This window comes from Urocampus carinirostris, chromosome 3, assembly GCF_059441175.1.
Source record: "Urocampus carinirostris isolate Australia breed hairy pipefish chromosome 3, RoL_Ucar_1.0, whole genome shotgun sequence".
Taxonomy (NCBI): domain Eukaryota; kingdom Metazoa; phylum Chordata; class Actinopteri; order Syngnathiformes; family Syngnathidae; genus Urocampus; species Urocampus carinirostris.
Genome location: NC_142351.1, coordinates 33,783,402 through 33,798,818, shown reverse-complemented (window position 1 = coordinate 33,798,818; position 15,417 = coordinate 33,783,402). Strand labels below are relative to the sequence as shown.

Here is a 15,417-nt window from a genome sequence, read left to right as displayed (position 1 = left end):
CAATGTGGCCCCTGACTCCAAATACTTGCCTACCTCTGGTGTAATGGTAGTCTGTACAGCGAACTGATAGTGATTTCCCAAAAAATTTGCATGTTTTCGTACAACACGTAATATGTGCCTTTGAAAATTATGAGGGATTCAATTGAAAGCAGTGAGTACTTATAATTTGTGTTTTTATTTTTTTTATTTTTTTGACTCTTAGTGCTTTTGATATAGTTTTTAAGCCTGCTGTGTTTTTCTATGGTAGCTTTCTAGCAAAAAGGTTGGCCTGTATGCGTTTATTTACAAACAACTTTGGCAGGAATGTGTTAACTGGTTTATTTTAAGAGTTGAGTGAATGCAGTTTTACACCTGAACCAAGTCAACACTGCCCTTTAACGGCCGGAGAAGGTAGTTGGTTTGCATTAAAAAAAAAAATCATGACTTGCTTTTTTTTTTGACATACTGAGAAATGTATGGCAGACCAGATAAAATCATGCAACGGGTCAGATCTATGACAGGCCTGGTCTAGCCCAAAGACATAACCTGGCAAATAAGAACGTGAGATTGAATCGTGCAATATACCAGACGTGAGTGACATAAGCATTATTATTATTAGTTTTTGCTTTGCATACAGAAAAAAAACTAAAATCCTTGTTAGAATATCATGCAAGAAGAGAGAGCGTCATTGCGAAAAGAGATCGCTCAAAGATGGCAAACTGTAAAAGTTGGCTCTCAATAAGCCTTATTTGAGGACGTGTAGCAGTGATGTTATAAGTGAAACCAAGAGGTTGTTTTTTCCTCTGTCTGAAAGTATGCATTCATGATGCCGCCGCTCTAAGCTGTCCTTGATATGATGAACAGACCCAGCAAACCATATTTCCCCCCTGTGTATAAATATATAATTCCATTCCAGCATGTGCGTCCATTTTAATTGAAGAGTGGGCTCTAAAGCTCTTTAACCATCTTCAGCCCCTCCCTTACAGACTATCGCCCCCTCCACCACAGATTTTGTTTTTTTCCTGTCCGTATTTTAAGGATGATTTTCTCTCCTCTATTGCCAGTGTAAGGCTCAATTACCATACGATGATGAAAGAAGGCGGCGGCCGGGAAGCAGCCAGGAGGAAAATTTGCTGTGCTGATTGTGAAGCGATGACGGTAGCTAACAAAATGCATGTTCATAATCGCAAATTACACAGTTTAACGTAATTGGACGGCTTATCAGGCAGAGGCTCACTGCCGCTTGAAACTTGCTCGCTCAGACTAAACTTTTATGTGATGCTGCTCTCAACCCCCTCGTCTGTCATTTGAAAAGAGTGTACACCCGAGGCCATCATTCTTCCAGGTGTCTATAATACCTCAGCGAAATGAAATGGTGACGAAAGAAAAGTGGAATTACAGAAAGTCCAGAATCAAGACGGCTTGTCAAAACTGTTCCCTGATATTGCAGTTGTACCGTATTTTCCGCACTATAGGGCGCACCGGGTTATAGGGCGCACCCCCAAAAAAATAGTTTTTGGTCCTATATCTTCCATAGATAAGGCGCACCGGATTATAAGGCGCTACAATGGGAACGTCGACAAAACAGTCAGATGATTCAGTCAAACTGATTACCCCCTTAACATTCCCAAAGCTTGCAAAGAAGCAAATACGTGTCGTAGACACGTGCGGATGCGGTGTCCGTACGATGTCACTCAAATGCATCATTTCAAATATCATTCGGAAGGTTTAAGTCTTGGGATTCAAGAAATGCCAAACATTCCTTAGTTTCTATTTTCTTTTTCGCTCGCAACTTTACTGTGCATATGACAATAAACACTTGGAATTGAGTTTAATTCACTCAACTCATCACAGCAACATCAAGATTGTTCTAAAACAAGATACCGGGAAAATATAAAGCCGCATAGCTCACCTAAGTTCTCACGTTCAATAATAATAATAATAATAATAATTTCCTTTGTATTGTCATTCTTTGTAACAATGTACACAGAACGAAATGTCGATACACCTGACGTTGTAGCGAGCCGATGCAGCCGCAGCCAACAGAGGGCGCCGCCATTTTACCAATGTTATAAGTCTTAGGTATGACTCGGCCGAGGCGCGAACCAGCGACCTCCCAGTCTCAAAGCGGGCGCCCTACCATCTAGGCTACTGAGCTGGTACGCAATCATGGTCTTCTTACAACCGTGAGTGTAGTAAATCAGGGAGAGTAAAATATTTACAAATACAGACTAATGAAACATGTTTCTTTATGACGTAGTTTAGCAAGCTTGCCTCTTGACCTCCGAATAACTTTAGCCAATAGTGATTGATTCAACTGATGATTGACACATTGGTTAGCCAATGAAACGCCGGTAAATAAATCCCACCATCCACCGCGTACTACTTGGCGTTCGGGGGAAAATCGAGTCGGCGGCTGCAAGTTAGTTGGAAAACTTAATGTTGATCCATAAATAAGGCGCATTGTATTATAAGGCGCATGGTCAGCTTTTGAAAAAAATAAAGGCTTTTAGGTGCGCCTTATAGTGCGGAAAATACGGTACTTGTTTATTATCAGTGTAACCCGAGCTCTTAATGTACTTTTAATTCTATGAGCCTTGCAGTCTGATGCGCCCTATATATGAAAAACATATCACAAAAGACAATTGTTTAGGGGTACACTTTAAAATACGGTAAACCTTTCAGTGCGAAATACCATAAATCTTATACTATTGTGCAGAAAAAAATGACGATGCAATGCACTAATCACTTTGTTAATGTGATGTAACAGACCAACTGGAGCCTCTCTCGCATAAAGAGCAAGATGAGGGCTTTTTGGCCCATGTTGTGAAAGTCCTGGGTATGATCAAAAAGTATGTACAAGGAGAACACAAACAAAAATGATGGCGATATTTTTTGCAGAAGTGGGAGGAGCAGCTGACGGACAACAGGAAGTTTGACAAAGCAAACCACACAGGCTCAAGAAGCTCAGCATGCTAAAAGCAAGAAAGCATGAGCAGTAGTAGGTTGGCGGGTTATGCATTTACCGGTGCCTCTCCTCGCACGGCGTCCTTCTTGTTCACCATGATCTCTCCTTTGCGATTAGAGCGCTCCAAGCTGATGGTGTTCCACACATTGAGTTTGATTGGCTCCCTACTCCTGCATCACAAACACACTCAAGGGTGTAAGGAACTGCAGGAACATCACCAGGAACAATTCTCTAGTCGGGTCAAATTCAATCCAGTAATATAAAAGAATTCATACCTTAAGAACACCCATACCTTGTCTATTATATTGTCCTCTGCACTATGCTATTTGTCGTTAAGCATAAAAATACATAAATAAATGGGTAAATTAAAAACACACAACCTAATGTATTTGAAAAAATTAAAATCAGGGTATTCATTCGTGCAATTTTTTTTAGACGAAAAATAACTGAAAATTTGTGTGCTGTTTATGCAGGACAAAAATTGAACCGTTTACGGCCATAGCACCCTGAGAACTTCCAAAGCAATGCACGTTCAGGCCTGGTTAGTACTCAAATGGGAGACCGCCTAAATACCCAGTAATGTAAATTGGTCTTTTGGCACTTTGCTGCAACAGTGCGGATCGTATCCCCGGTAGAGTATGTGAAGTTAATTTTTTTTATTTAAATCAAACAAAAAGGCATTCAGCCTTATCTCGTCATCACACTATTTTTAGTTACGGTACTAGAGACCTATGATAACTTTGGGCATTTAACATGCTACATTGACAAAGAAAATATACCACTTACAATGCTTTTAACACAATAGAAGAATAGAATAGAATTTGTCATTGTATCATGTACCAACACTGGAACAGAATTAACATTTGTCTCTGGTACAGTGTCTGAAAATAGTGTGACAATAGGTCAAAATTCAATGTCATTTTGTAGGTCATCTATACCACAGGTAGTACAGTGAATTGGATTAGGCTCTTTTAAAATCGTGACATTGGTTCTATTTCTGTTGCATGAACTGCAAGGTTTGATTTGAGAAAAAGAAGAAGAAACATTTTATAATGAATGAAAACGGCTGTTACATGTTAATGCCAATATTTCACGCACTACCTTAATTTCCCTTCTGGTTGAACAGACCAACAGCTTTTAACTTAACTGCATCATACACTTTTAACTAGTCTAGTTTTCTTCAATACTGAAAACAACTGTTGTCTGCCAAAACGACAACAGGTGTGTTCTGAGATGAAAATAAACATCTTCTTTGTTGTGATAATAAAACATCATCATTTAGAAATTTAGCACTGCATAGGCTGCAAAAAAAATTGAGCTATACACCAGTGCGACTTATGTTTTCTTCTAGTTATAGTACACACTGTACAATCACTGGAATCACTGAATTTTTAACTGCTAGTCAAATTTGCCTTGTTACTTTGCCAATGTAAGAACTTAATTGGTAAATCTAAATTTCTCTCCCAAGACTCGAATGGAATTAAAATCAGGATAGAACTGAAAAGAACTGACATGCACGAGTAACAAATGGGTCAGAATATAATCATGCCACTTTTTAATATATCAGGATATGTATGGTGGTACGACTATTTTCGAATGTACCGGTAGATTTACTACGTTGGTAAATTTGTTAGCATACATGCAAAATGGCAAAAAAAAGGACCATTACGTTGCAAATGAACCATACCACAATGAATCAAATTGTAATCCAATTGAGTCAGATAAATCAGACAGTACTTCTTTAACATTGATCTATCCTTAAAGTCTTTGGGATCCTATGTATCTATGACACATAAAACCGCCTTTTGTGGATGGATTTACTAAAATTGTGAGAAATTGAGATGCAAAACCAATAGAACAAAATGTTTCGTCATAAAAACTCATTGACAGTAACTAAATTATGCTATAGCAATTGTTTTAAAAAGGTTTCTTTGTATGCCAACCTGATGGTAGCAGGCCCCTTTCCAAGGTCATAACGGAACTCCAGGATCCCTTCATTGAGGGACAACGAGATGAAGTCTCCTTTTCCGTCAGATTTTTGCCCGTTGTAGAAAATCAGGCCATTGGAGTCATTGGCCAAAAGAACCACTGTCATGCTGACCTTTTGGCTGTGCACAAAGTACATACACAGAGGTCAAGACAATAGTAATGTATGGACAACGTTTTCTCGCAGGCTTGTTTGTGTGTACAAATCACATCTTAGAAGACTCACCGGAGATCATGGCCATAAAGATGTAGACCCTTGAGCTCCAGGTAAGAGTCCCCATTAAATAGTGGCATGTATGGGCCTATCCTCTCAGCAACTGGAAGCACATACATTGTTTTCATTCTTTAACAAAAAACACAAATGTGGACGCACAAAATGTACAAGTTGAATTGTCGAACTTTGAATTAGAAAGATGGCAGACACATTAAATCATATTCTTTGGATCAGGGGTCGCCAACCCCGTGCCTGCGCCGACATTATCACGTGCTTGTGGGCTTGTTCTAAAAATAGACTTAATCACGAAATATAAAGGTCTTAAATGTGAATAAATTGTGTTGCGATTTTAAAATAAAATTGCATTTACAGTTATGTAAATTAAAAGCAAAAAATATAAAGAATATACAAAAACCTCAATAAAGAATAAAAGTAGCAGAGTTCGATACTCTCAGTACAGAGGTGAGTGGTCATGACAATCGCAGCCTCGATCTTGAGGGTCGCGAAGGAGTCTAAATCGATTTCTACATACATGAACATGACGGAAAAAAGGGAGACACCATATAATTTTCGTAGTGAATGGGAGGAGGAATTCTTTTTTTATTAATGTGGAAGAAAACTGTGTGTGCCTTATTTCCGGAGCTAATGTTGCCGCGACAAAGTGGCACAACGTCAAGTGCCACTACAGCACTTGTCACAAGGAATCCATGCTAAAGACTGGCCTGGCAGCACATGGCGGACAAACAAATGACAATGTCGTTGGCAAAAATGGAGTAAAAATATTAGAAAACTGTTAAAATGTGTTAAGTTTAAAAAACTGCTTTGTTTTAATGGCTATACAGTTAGTGATTAGTAGAAATGTGATATTTTATTTTTTATGTAATTTAAAAATATTATGCATAGTTCATGAAACTGATGATAGCAGAGAGTGTCTTCCCCCCATAACATATATATATATATATATGTTAAATATGATTTTCACCAGGCATCAATGTGTACTGAGCTCAAGGCCAACATTTAAATACCTGACTACATTTTTATTTGCTTGATATTTGTGTTTTTTTATTTCTTTAATTATTAAGACATTTCTTGAATTTCATGAAAAAGAAATCCAAGGTAGCCCTTGTTTGAGTTAATAAACGCATATGGTCAAATTTAGTGCATTAAAAGTGACATACTGTATATCACTTTGCCTTAATTATGAGTGATTCAAAACCAGAACAAAAGGTCTATTCATAGAAAAACAACAATTAAAAAATTAGTTGTACATGCAGATGTCTGCATTCATTCCAAACAAACCTTCAATTGTTGTCTTTTTTTTGCAAGAATGGAATGTTTAAAAAAATTTCATAAAATAGATACAGAATGATTGCTCTATTATCTATTATCTGTAAAGAATTGTTTGAATGTAACCCTAATATCCTTTTGTAGCAATCCACAAAAGTAAATGGAACCTCCCTGTCTCATAGAAAAAAGATCGACATTTTGCACAAAAAATGCAAATACTGGCTGAGGTAAACATTTTCTCTGTAGCCGAATAACAAGAAAAAAAAAGAAAGAAGACAAGATACTGGAGCTTGCTATGGTGTCACAGTGAGGCAAACAAAACAACCTCTGATCGCAGGTTGGGAAAAAAATTGAATGCCACCATTGTTATTTTTTTCTAGTAATAAATGCATAACACTGCTTGCGAAACGTGTCTCTGGCTCCAAAATAAGGAGAAAGGAAAGAATTGAAAGTGGTTTGACATTAGCTAAGCAATCAAGTACAACCCAAGAGTACATATTTCTGCAACTTCAGGCATCCTTACCAGGCTTGGGGAGTAAAGGAATACATATTACAGCATTACGAAATCATGATACAATAAACTGTAATTGTATTCTGTTACAGTTACAGAGATAAATGTGTGATCATTTTACAAGTATATTTAGTTAAAATAAGGATTACTTTGCAGGATTACAATTCTATTTAAATTATACAGTATTGGTATATACATAATGCGTCGATAAACGATTTGTGTCTATCATCACGAAACAGTGAAAGATGAGCAGCGCACACATATCGTAGTAATTCTGTACGTACGGACAACTCATCTACCAAAACATGTTCATCACACTGTGTTGCAGGTAAAATAACTTTTCTTTTTCTCTGTATTTCATTTCTCCTTCATTTTGCCACTCAATTGGTAAATTGGCGCGAGCCTGCAGTTCGTGAGTGCGCTCAGGGAAATTTTGTAAATTTGAATTGTCATCTTTTTATTTTATTTTGCAGTTTATTGTCGTTTGAAATCTACTACGCATTTATGTATTTTTTATTTTATGTTTATAATTGTTGTACATAAACATCCAAGAAGCTTACATCAGACTGAGAAGACACCAGTCAATCTGAGATGAATGGACAGCCTAGTAAATCTGAATATTGTCAAGAGGTTTGGCATTCCAACTTTGACTCAAGACATATCCCAGAGTTTGCTGAAAATTTAGAAAGTTAACACTTGGTGTGTTTAACACAATATTGGGCTCTTTTTGTGCGCTTAATGTGGACTATTACGGAGCATATTCTTGTCAGTCAAGTGAAAGAGAAAGTTTTATTTTGCTCAATAAACTATATTACTTGGTTAAGATTTGAGCACTTTTTTGTAGGACTACAAACAACTACCTTGGTTTCCCCTTTATTTCGAGGAGATGTAGTTCATTCATCTTAAACAAAATTCAGAAATTGTATTTGTATGATGTTTAAGTTGTTATTAATTAGCATATTTGGTACGACAGTAATCCAAAAGTAATCAAGACTAATCCACTTATCTTAGTGGTATATTATTCTGGTTACATTTTTTTAACAAGTATCTAGTCACTGTATTGGATTACATTTCCAAAGATCCCCTTCCAATCGTGATCCTTATACACCTACAATTTGATTCGTGCCGGGCTAAAATTAGTAACTGTGTTGGGTCAGGCATGCTGAGATGCAAAAGAAAATGAGATGTTGTTCCAAAGACCGAGTCTTGTTGATGCAGGCCAGCTGGAAATGTACAGAGAATGTTCATGCATGAAATGTACATCTAATATTGGAAAACTGAGCTGCTTGAAGCTTAATTTCTGAGGGAGTAGATAAGCTTTTAAAGGTATTATCTTTTATGTATGGAGATTACGGTCAATTATAACCCGCTGAGTAGTTATGAATGATAATTTTACTACGTCAACAAAGAAGAGCAAATTTACAGCAAAAATAAACCTTAAAAACGAACAACGATTTGAAAAATAGTCGATTTACTTAAAAAAGAATCTTGGCTTTTTTACTCTACTTGTTCCAGTGTTAAAGGTACAGTGTATTAGCGACCACAAATTGTTTTTCAGTGATCAATAGCAGACAGATAGCAACAAAACATGTAATTTCCTGTGACGTATATACTATAACTAGTAAACCATGCAGCCTCAATTTTGGAACTGATATTGCCTAACCAGAAACAGATACTGTACATCTTCTGGATGACCTAGTACCATATTCAAATCATTTTTGCAAAAATCTGCACCTTTATTGAATTTTATGTATTTTAGTCTTCAAAATAAGGTAGGCCTGGCCAAGGCCATCAATGGTGAACAATTTTTGGGCATGTTATGAAAATCAATCGCCTTGTGATTTCCTATTTTTTGACAACTGGTCCTAATCCCCAAAATGCGCCACAGAAAAATTTAAGGGACATTGAGTTTTATTTTAGCGCCTCGAAGTGGTAAAAAAATAATCTTCATTCATTAAAAAAACAACACAGTATATATTTGAATAATTAACAAAATACACAAAATACCATAAAAACGTGTATTTTATAAAATACTTGTAGGTCAAGAAATGTGTATTCATTTTAATTAACATGAGAGGGAGCTCATATGGTTGTCCACCATCTTGCTGCTAAGGGATCCCAAAAAACGCAAAACCTTGTGAAACATTGAGCAAAAATATTAGAAGAAAAATGTTTGGTCACTTTAAGTCTCTGTAACCTGTTTGTCTGTTTGTGTGTCTGTCCTCCCAAGACAAGGGGGAAGGAGTTTAGATATGACCAACATCTTTCACAGGCAGTCAGGTAGGTTACCCTAGATTTGAAAAATGCCCCCAAAAAAGCAGACTCAATGCTTTTGGCTTTGTTGACTCAGCATTTTTTCCCAGAAAGACATTCCACTGCCCCAGGCAGAATTACATTGAATACCTACACCATTTTTTACAAACAGTCAGGTAGGTTACCCTAGATTCGAAAAATGCAAAAAACAAAAACAAAAAGCAGACTCACTGCTTTTGGTTTTGTTGACTTAGCTTTTTTTTTTCCCAAAGAGACATTCCACTCTACCAGGAAAGAAGACAATTGAATATCAATGCCAACTTTTAAAGAAAGATCAGGTAAGCTACCCCAGATGTGAAAACTGCCCACAAAACCTGATGGTTCTGTTTTATTCACTCTGAAGCTTTATTAGAAATACATTCTACTATCTTAGAACAAAACACGTTTTGTCAGGATCACAATCTTTTACAAGCAATCAGGTAGGTCAATCTAGCGGTTAATGACGCACGGCCATTCTACTTTGGAGTCTTTTTGAAAGCTCTTTTACATTCCAAAATTGTTGGACTACATTTTTGTGTTAATAGGCTAATTTTCCTTTTTTGAAATTGCAAAGTACAAATGAGCTGCTGATTCCTCTCTAGTTGAAGGTTTTACACTTCAAGATATTTTAAAAGATGTAGCAGTCTCAGGGGACCTATGAAGAATAACAAATCAAGACTTATGTAGGATAATGAAATGAAATGATCTGCATTTATGTAGCGCTTTTCAAGTCAATGACTTCCCAAAGCGCTTTACATTGTGCTTCACATTTCCCAATAGCGGCCGTGATCTGTGCAGCCATGTAAGGCGCTAACCTGCTTATTGGGAGTAATTGGGGGTTCAGTGTCTTACCCAAGGACACTTCAACAAGTAACACGGACAAGCCGGGATTCGAACTGGGATCCCTTAATCCTAAAACGATCGCTCTACCTCCTGAGCTACTGCCGCCCCCATAACTATACTATTTTACATCTTAATATTTATATTTAATGCCTTATTTATGTCTTATTATAAACACTTGCTAAAATTAAGTTATACAAGTAATGCAATGGCTAGACTTGAGTCAGTTACGTACAGCTACGAGAAATCGTGAACACAGACAAACAAATCAATTCCTTAATTTTGACAATAAAAGAACAGCTCTCCACAAATTCTGTTTTATTTAGGTACCTCAACATCAAAATTTACTTTTAGACAAGGATCGGATTGAATTAATCTCAGAGACTAAACTCTCTGCAATCAAAAAATAAATCTTTACACGTAAGATGTGATCGTAATGAGCTTATACGACTTAACTCTTATTTATGTGTAAACCGGTTTCCTTTTTAACCGCTGTCAGTGCGGCTCTTGCAAGCTTTATCCACCTAGCCTACTCTTTATCTGCGAGCTCCCGTCGGGGGCTGACTGACGCCCCCATTAATCACAGCAGTCTGGAAGGACTGATGCGATTATTCATCTCATTGATCCCGTGTAAAATAATTTAAATCACCTTTTGGAAAGGGAGACACTCTCAATGGGACGGCATCGATTTAGTTTCGACTCCATCTGTTGGATTTGATTCACTGGCTAACACGTATTCCCTTTTGGCTCTCGTGGATTCTCTAGGGGATTTAGGTGCCGGGGTTCATGCTTGTCTTTTGATAGTAATAAGCACAAAAACATGGTGTAGAGCGCCGGTGATGGAAAATAGAAACATGGCATGGATGAATTTGACCGCCATCATGACAGAAAGGATACAATGTACTGTGTTTTCTGTACTAATAGGCACATTGGATTATAAAGTGCACCCTCCAAAAATAGTCTTTAGTGATATTTTTTCATGTATAAGGCACACCATAAATAAAGATACATGGAATTTAAACTACAGTAAGGGTTAGGGTTACACAGAAATAAAATAAATTACAGCATTTGTGCATCGATGGGTCAGTCAGAATATATGAGTGATTAAAATGTCTTAACGTTGGATGTGACAGGAATGGAACCCGGATCACGTCGGGAAGCTCACAAGAAACCATCTAATACGCCATTATGGATACAGATGACACATGAAAAGGCATTAGGTTTCTCAACATCACACTATTTTTATTCACGGTACCAAATTGTAGATTTTATTATTGGGCCGGGCAATGATTACCTTGTCAGATATTAAACTAGTCCGTAGTACAGAAAATGTTGGGGACCACTAAAATACAGTATTGTATCGCAGACTCACAAAATATTTACGATTCTGAAATGAATAAGTAGAATGGCATTGTGGGAAGTAATTAAGTCATTGTGAACTGAATAAAGAGAAAGGTATTGTCAGAAGTAATTCAGTCTGCATGTAAAACATGTGGTTAAAAGCATGGCCAAATGTAAAACATTCTTCACTTACAATGTTTAGTTTGAGTTTAAAAAAGTTAAACAGAAATGTACACTGATTTTTAACCACTTTCTCTAACAAACATATCTGGTGCCGTGATGAGAAATAGTGTGTTAATGAGATAAAACGTAATGCCGTTCACGTCTGTATCTCTGTTAGTCGCAGGGGTGGCCAACTCGGTCCTTGAAAACTGCATGTGCTGCATGTTTTTGGAGTTTCTCTGCTTCAATACAAGTGATTCCAACCACCTGGATCATTATCAAGCTGCCACACGGCTTGCTAACAAGCTGGAAATTTGCATTACCTGAGTTGGTAAAGAGAAACCTCTAATACATGTAGGACATGCGGCTCTCGAGGAACGGGTTAGCCACTGCCTGGTCTAGTGCATAGGATCTGACCATTCATATTCCTAGCAGCCTGGTGGTAAGGCTGAAGTTGCAATGACCATTTCTTCCAGTTTGTCCCCGTCACAACTGTTATGCAATGATGTTCAGAGATAAAAAGTATTGACTGATGAATAATTGCACAAATATGATAATGCATTTTTATCTTGTCTGCATGTTCAAATTTCTGGCCAATCTAGGTTTTTAGAGTGTACCTAGCATTTGATTTGAATTCTTCTGATGTCACACTCCTTAGAAACACCTTTAAATTTTCCATTTGGAGTGAGCAGGCAGAGAGAAAATGCTGGTTTTCACTTAAAACCGTTGCAGTGGATGTAGCAGATGGCCCAATGGGGCCAATCATCTGCTGTAGGCCTTCCTCAGTTTTAACATGGCAGACCTCTGATGCGCATCAACCCGGAGGGCTCACAGCATTTCCCCTATATGCTCTCTGTGTTTGATATCCCTTTTTGATTTAAAATGGATGGAAATATCACAAGGTAGGAGGACCAAGAGGCACTACTGGCAGAGGATAAAGAACACAACTTAGCAATTGTTTAGAATTGCAGAGTGCAAATGTATAATGACTACTCATCAATCGATCCATCTCAGTTTGGAAACAGGGTTTTGTCTTCGTGAGTGTAGGCAGGATGGTAATAAACACGTCAGTTATGCAAATGTATTCGCAGAGTGTCAACATGCGTGAGCCCAAAGTAAATTCAAAGCAGCAAACAAAAGTCAAGTGTGAATAAGAAACACACTTGCCTGGTAGATTTGTGTTTTTGGTTTTTATTCTAAGCTTATAGCGCAACCTTTAACATTTGAATTGACAATTAACAAATGCAACGAGTGGGTGCAACATCTAATCAAGAAATCAACAAATCATCATTTATGAACCTAATTACCGATTAGTTTTTACAATCTATTCATAATTTACATAGCTTTTGGATAGGAAAGTGTCTTACAATTCAAGCTTTGCAAGAGTAAATAGTCGCTGACATTTCTTGATTGTATAAAAGTCTTTTGTGTTGAATTAGGATAAACATTTCAAAACTGAACTTTATTGCTCAAGTACATTATTGAATCCTTAAAAGAGCTGTATGGAATTTGGAACTTTTATACTTTAAGTCGTAATCTCCTGGCCTGTCTCATCATTGCGTGATGCACGTGCAAGTACGTACAATTCTCAGACGCACTTAAATAAACCCTCCATTTCTTATCTTTTTTCGGGGGTTTGGAATGGGTTTTGGACTCTACTTGGAGCAGGTCTGACTGTCACCATTTTCATGCTTAACAAACAAATAAACACTAACACTAGAATGTGCACCACCCATCCCCAACCGCCCATTCCTACTACCTAATGTGATCTGCATTGAGCAGCTTGCCTAAAACAAAGACAAAATGCAAATATTGCGCGGTGACAAAAAAGCATATGGGCTCTTTGACTCAGTTGGGCATTGATAGCACGTAGTAGAGAAAATATTAAACTTTCAACTTTTCTAAGGGCACCTCAAATGATGCACTCCACCTTTAACAATGGTCGCCCCTTAGGTGCATTTCCTACATAATATTTTGAATGCATTTATTGTAAGAGAAAGATAGTTTAAGCCCGAGTCCCGCGATTGGAAGATACTCAAAACCAGTTTTGGAATACAATTATTCAAATGTAAACCTTTTTAATGTATAAGATTAATCAGTGTAATGACAAAACAATGATCCAAGTCATCGAATATCAAAATAATCATTTGTCGCTGTCGTATTACTTAATACCACATCTTCGGAAACTAAAAGAATATAATTACGACGGACGGTAATAACTTCAATCCATAACAGGAAATAGGTAATAACTTAAATAATCGGATAAAGTCTTTAAAATTTCAATAATTGAAAGTATGCTGAATCATGAAATTGAGGGTAGAAATTTGAAAGTTGATTATATTTATTCAAACTTGGTACTGGGTATTAAAGCATAGTTTACTAAGTACTAAATCATGGCCTGTAAGCAAGTTAAGTAGCAAATTATTATGTTTTTGACCTCACAAACTAGATATAGAAAAAGGTAAAAAAAATACAACTTATTCCTATCCAAACATCCTGCATAGGATGTTTTTTTTTAAATCACTATTTTATTTTCACCAATAAATAAAGAAATGAGTGTTGGTTGGGGTTGATTTTTTTAAAATATATTAGAATGGAAATCGACTAACTGGTGAAACTTGGATTTTACTCATTTGGACAAGAATCCAAATACTTAGTTTCTACAATGATAAGTACGAATTGAAACTTGAAAATGAATGAGTGTAAACATTACCTATTTCACAGTGCCTCCCTTCACGGCCCATCGGACATTCACACTTGTAGCCTCCCTCTGGAAGCGCCTGGCACTGCGAGGAAGGATGGCATCTGCTGGGCTCACACGGGTCATGGACATCAGCACAAGTTGGACCTAAAGATACAAATAAATTCAATATGACTTGCTTTCAAAGAGGGAATTTGGTGGGGAGAGATTGAGGTAAAATGTGGGCCATAACAGTGGGGTGGAATTCATCTGCGAAAGAAGTAGACTCATATATTGGGAAAAATATGAATATAGTTTAAAGAGGAGTAGTCGTTTCTATGATAGCCGGCCATTTTAGATGACGGTTTTGCACTCTACTCAATCTCAAAGGGTTTTTTCTCTATGTTGTCTTCACAATGCTTTGACCCGCTGTTCTACACACAGGCTTTTTCGCAGCAGACAAACAATTGCAAGTGATTTCCCTCATGAAGTACATGCAAGCTATGCGTGACCTTGACGGAATGAAAAGAACTCCTACAAGGTCTACTGACAAAGCCTTGTGGTGAGAGGCTAAAAATAGACATTGATATGCCTCAACTGAAAATTAACACATACAACCTCCGACCCTATAGTAAACAGCAGCACAGAAGACATTTTTCTCACCTGAGAAGCGAATTTAAGAATTGATCAACGAGTTTGGACCATAAAAAGAACTCTACAGCAGTCTACATATCTCGGACATTTGCTTCAATGCAAAGTTAATTTTTTTTCAAAGACAGAAGGACAATATTGTGCAGGTGAGAAATTCATCAGTTTACATGCACTTCCTCCAAAGTGGGTTGAACCCCCCACCCACCCTCTTTTTTTTTTAAATTAAGAAACAGAAGTTTTCCCTAACAATTAACTTGGCCCAAACTTTGTGCTGAGCCGCAGAGCAACCAGTAAGAGGCACGCGTGATTAGGCTGCACTGCTGTCTACTCTTTACTGCAAGCTCTCTGAGCTGCTTGTTAGTTGGCATCAGCTGCAGGGAGGAAAACAACAAGCAGGGATGTTGAAGCACGGATAGGCCAAAGGCCAATTACTGAGCATTTGGTGGACGTTTTCCCTTTTCTGGCCAGCCTGGGTATTTAATCTCCTACGCCTTCCCGACTTGATG

At 37.4% G+C, this 15,417-nt stretch overlaps 1 protein-coding gene across 11 annotated transcripts in view; it reads right to left on the bottom strand.

The window, feature by feature from the left end:
- The window catches only part of agrn (agrin), a 390,673-nt gene that overhangs the window by 34,589 nt on the left and 340,667 nt on the right, over positions 1 to 15,417 (bottom strand). For all 11 annotated transcript variants that reach the window (XM_088331544.1, XM_088331552.1, XM_088331545.1 and 8 more), the window contains 4 exons: positions 14,294 to 14,428; positions 5,160 to 5,250; positions 4,891 to 5,055; positions 3,006 to 3,117 (listed from right to left, as the gene is read on the bottom strand). In XM_088331544.1, the coding sequence (XP_088187670.1) occupies positions 3,006 to 3,117; positions 4,891 to 5,055; positions 5,160 to 5,250; positions 14,294 to 14,428 (503 nt within the window). The remainder of the gene's footprint in view (positions 1 to 3,005; positions 3,118 to 4,890; positions 5,056 to 5,159; positions 5,251 to 14,293; positions 14,429 to 15,417) is intronic.